The sequence below is a fragment of the Spermophilus citellus genome, assembly GCF_964194105.1.
Source record: "Spermophilus citellus genome assembly, chromosome: 17".
Taxonomy (NCBI): domain Eukaryota; kingdom Metazoa; phylum Chordata; class Mammalia; order Rodentia; family Sciuridae; genus Spermophilus; species Spermophilus citellus.
The window spans coordinates 51,816,563-51,820,399 of record NC_138199.1 but is presented as its reverse complement, the minus strand read 5'-3'; the positions used below and the strand labels follow the sequence as shown (position 1 = coordinate 51,820,399).

General features: G+C 62.0%; 1 protein-coding gene across 1 annotated transcript; it reads left to right on the top strand.

Annotated features, from left to right (window-relative positions):
- Positions 1 to 243: 243 nt before the first annotated feature.
- EPOP (elongin BC and polycomb repressive complex 2 associated protein) lies at positions 244 to 3,467 on the top strand. Its single transcript, XM_081271806.1, has one exon. The coding sequence runs from the start codon at positions 763 to 765 to the stop codon at positions 1,900 to 1,902; it is 1,140 nt and encodes a 379-aa protein (XP_081127932.1). The 5' UTR covers positions 244 to 762; the 3' UTR covers positions 1,903 to 3,467.
- The last annotated feature ends 370 nt before the right edge of the window (positions 3,468 to 3,837 follow it).

Sequence of the window (3,837 nt, the reverse complement as noted above, 5' to 3'; positions counted from 1 at the left end):
AGATGCGAAAAGTAAGACTGCTAAGGGAAAAAACCGAGTTGCTTTGCGATGACTAAATGCCAGGACTCCACTGGGCCACGTGCAGCAGCGCATCTGGCCCCTCGCGATCCCACCCGCGCACGCTCGCTCTTTCCCTCCCTGCAGCCGCCGCGCCGGGTCCACGTGTGTGTGTCTGTGTGCGGAATGGGGACGGGGGCGGTGCCGCCGGAGGGGTGGGGTCGAGGCTAACGTCACGGACAGTGCTACCCAATCAGCGGCGGGCTCGCGGCCCCGGCGCTGGTATTGGGGCAGCGAGGGGGCAGTTCTCTATAACGCGGTCTCCGGGAGCCAGCGGGGAAGAAAGAAGCCGAGCGGGCGGAAGGCGCCCTCCCCGCCGCCTGGGCCCGGGCACCGGGTGCCGGGCCGGGGACCTTCCCGCCTCCGGCGACCGCCGGCCGCTTTGTTTTCCCCGCCTCAGCGCTTCGGGCGACTTGGGAGGGCTCTCGCCCGGGCTGCGCAGAGAACGCTGCGGCAGGAAGGGCGGCTGACCGCGCCGGGACTCGCAGGGACCCAGGAGTCCGGCCGCCGGGAGGGCCGCGTGACGAGATCGAGGAGCGAGCCAGAGCGCCGCGGGCCAGGGTAGCGGGCTCGGGGCGCCCGTGAGCACAGACCTCCCCGTCGAGGGGGGGCGATGTTCCCCTCGCCCGTGGGCTCTTCGGGCAGCCAGGGCATCCCGCCACTAGGACCAGGGCCCCCTCAGTGGGCACCCCCTCAGGCTGCTCCATGGAGACTCTGTGTCCCCCTCCCCGCCTGGCAGTGCCGGCGTCCCCGCGAGGGTCGCCCTGCTCCCCTACACCCCGGAAGCCGCGTCGGGGGACACAGGAGTTCTCTCCGCTGTGCTTGCGTGCCCTTGCCTTCTGCGCCCTTGCCAAACCCCGGGCGTCCTCTCTGGGCCTGGGGCCTGGGGAGCTGGCGCCACGGGCCCCGGTGCTGCGGGGCCCTCGAGCCTCCCTGTGCACCGGCGGCTGGGCCCCGGATGGTCTGAAGTACCTCGGGGCACAGGCCGGGCAGTTCAGCGATCCAAAATACCCGGCGGGCGAGGATGCCGGTGTCGCGGTGTGCCCGGGCGGCGGAGAGGAGGAAGAGGGAGGCGGCAGCTTCCCGCACTTCGGCGCTCGTTCCGACGCACCTCCGGGCCGCTGCCCGGAGCCCCGGCGTCCTCGGGAATCTTCGACCAGCTCCGCCTCGGCTCCGCCTGGGCCAGACCAGGGTCTCGAGTCCCAGCCTGATCCAGCCGCCTGCCCGCCTCAGGATCCTGGCTCCCGGCCTCCGTCGCCACCTGCGGGCTTCTCCACCGAGCCCGCATGTCCCGGGGCGGCTCCCGAGCCATCCATGCAAGGCCAGGAGGCTGCAGTGGATGGAAACCCCCCGCTGGCGGCCCCCGAGGCATCAGCCGTTAGTCCCTCGACGGCCAGCGCAGCTCCGGCCCCGCCGGGCGATCTCCGCCAAGAACATTTCGATCGTCTGATCCGCCGGTCGAAACTTTGGTGTTATGCAAAGGGCTTCGCCCTGGACACTCCGAGTTTGCGCCGGGGTCCCGAGCGGCCGCCAGCGAAAGGGTTGGCCCGGGGAGCAGCCAAGAAACGCCGGCGGCCACCTCCGCCCCAGCGCAGCGCGCAGCCCCGCCGCCCTGCACCGACACTCCCCACCAACAGCACCTTCAGCCTTCTGGACGCCTTTCCCTGCCCTCCGGCCCTGGTGGTGGGGGAGGACGGAGACTTAGGGCCTGCATCTTCGCTTCGCCTACAAGGAGACTCTAAGCCCCCGCCTGCCCACCCCTTATGGAGGTGGCAGATAGGGGGACCCGCCGTTCCTGAGCCCCCTAGCCTCAAATTCTGGGGGGTCAACCTGGAAGAACTCTAAGCGTGGGATCTGTTCTGCCAAGTTTGGGAAATTGGGGCTACTGCCAAACTGCGGGCTTGAGGAGACCGCCTCATTTCCCACATTTGCCTGTTCCCTTCCTTTAGGTTTCTCGGGCTGTGGGCAGAGAGACCTCAAATGACAGTGAGCTTTAAGCACCTAAGAGGTCGGGGTGAGGTTCCCTCCAACTCATCTTTGCAGAGGAACCGAGGGCTGGAGTCGGGAGAAGGCTTGACCCCTTAAGGCTGAATGACACAGATTCCAATCCCTCCTCCACCTCGGCTCTCTGGGGCAGGGCCTTCACACCCCAGGGGGGAGAGAAGAAGGCTGGCTCTGGACTGGGGAAAAAAAAAGGAGGTGGTGGGGGAGACCTTGGTGATGGACAAACCGGTTGTTTCTGCGTTGGAGGGCTAGCCTGGGGGTGTGGGGGCTGTGGTAGGGGTGGGAAGGTGATTGGCAGCGCCCCGGGGGCATCCCCACCCCCATCGCCCAGGCCTTTAACCCTTCACTCCCTACCGGCCTTCGCAAGCCTTCTTAGCACCACCAGATCTGTGATAGGGAAAGGGGAGCAAATCACCTACTTCCTGTTTCCTTCCTAGGGCCCCCTAAGTTGGAGTGACCCCTTAATTGATGAAATCTTCAATATCAGCCACCAGCCTTTCCCTTTTGTCCACTTTTGGAGTTTCTTCAGTTTTTCTTTGCTTTTTGTTCATAAGCTCTGATGGTAAAAGAGCACCCCCCACCTTGGTAAATTGGCCTTCTCCCCAAGTTGCTCTTCATAGGAAGAGGGGCAGTGCTGAGGGACCCCGCCCCATTGAGGAGTTTGCCTGGGGAGGGGGCTGGGGACTGTCCCAGGGAAAGCAATGGAAGGTGGAAGAAATCAATAAAGTCAGACCAAACAAGTTGCCTTTCGAGGTCCACTCTTCAAATTCATGGATGGGAGGGGGGTTGAAGTAGAGGGCTGGCCTGATTCCGTTCTTTGAACACCCAAACAGCCCCCTAAAGGGTGGAGACAAAACAAGCAGTATTTTACAGAGTGCTAAATGAAAGGGCTCTTGGCCTAACCCCTAGGGTCTCCTGGGGTTCGAAGGGGAAAGTTTGGGTTTGGATGGGACCTGGGCTGAGGTACTTTCTTCCTCTTCTAGCCTCAAGCATTTCGGGAGTTGTCAGGGATCTGATGGATCAGAAGGGGGCAGGGCCAGGGGATTAGGTTTGAGGTCAGAGGTTCTGTTTTCCAGGCGCAGGGGAGAGATAGGCATGGGCCACGCCCCAGCCCGGAGGGTTCCCTGGAGTCGTAGAGGGATGGAATGAACGCTTTCCTCCACCTTTCCAGGTGAGGTCAGAGGAGGCTAGGTCTCAGGGTGATTCCTGGCTGAGGTGAGGGGCAGTTGTGGGACCCTTCTGCCCATATTGCGCTGGTGAATAGCGCTCCCTCTTCCCCCAAAACCAGGGTGAAGGGGGAATAATTCCCACATACAACACTGGGGAAGGACTTGTCTCCTTTTCTGTGAAAATGCTTTGTAAAAAGTTGTTATTGTTTGCATAGAGCAGATTCTTGAGAAAAAGTGTTTTGCACCACAAAATTGTGTGTGTTTTCAAAGCTGTCTCCTTTCATTTTTCTTTCCCTGGGGGTCAGGGTGGGGGTGGGGTGGGTGGGCGTGTGGTGGGCACTGCTCTTTTAACATCTGGCCTTTATGAACCCTGCTGACCTCCCCTCCCCCCTCCAGCTGTGTCATTGGAAGGAGGAAGGAGGGTGGGAGAGTGCCTTCCATTCCTCGGTGTTTCAGAGGTATCCATCTTGACCCCCAAGAATAGAGGAGAAGAGGAAGGGAGGCACTGGGTCTGAAGGGATGATGTTTGTGGGAGGAATTGGGAAAGACAGGCTCCCTGATTTTAAAAAGCTCCTTGCTTTTAGTGATATGGTCTGGGTCAGCTTTG

Excerpts from the sequence above, each read along its gene's own strand:
- EPOP (XM_081271806.1), top strand. The coding sequence starts at position 763 with ATGGAGACTCTGTGTCCCCCTCCCCGCCTGGCAGTGCCGGCGTCCCCG.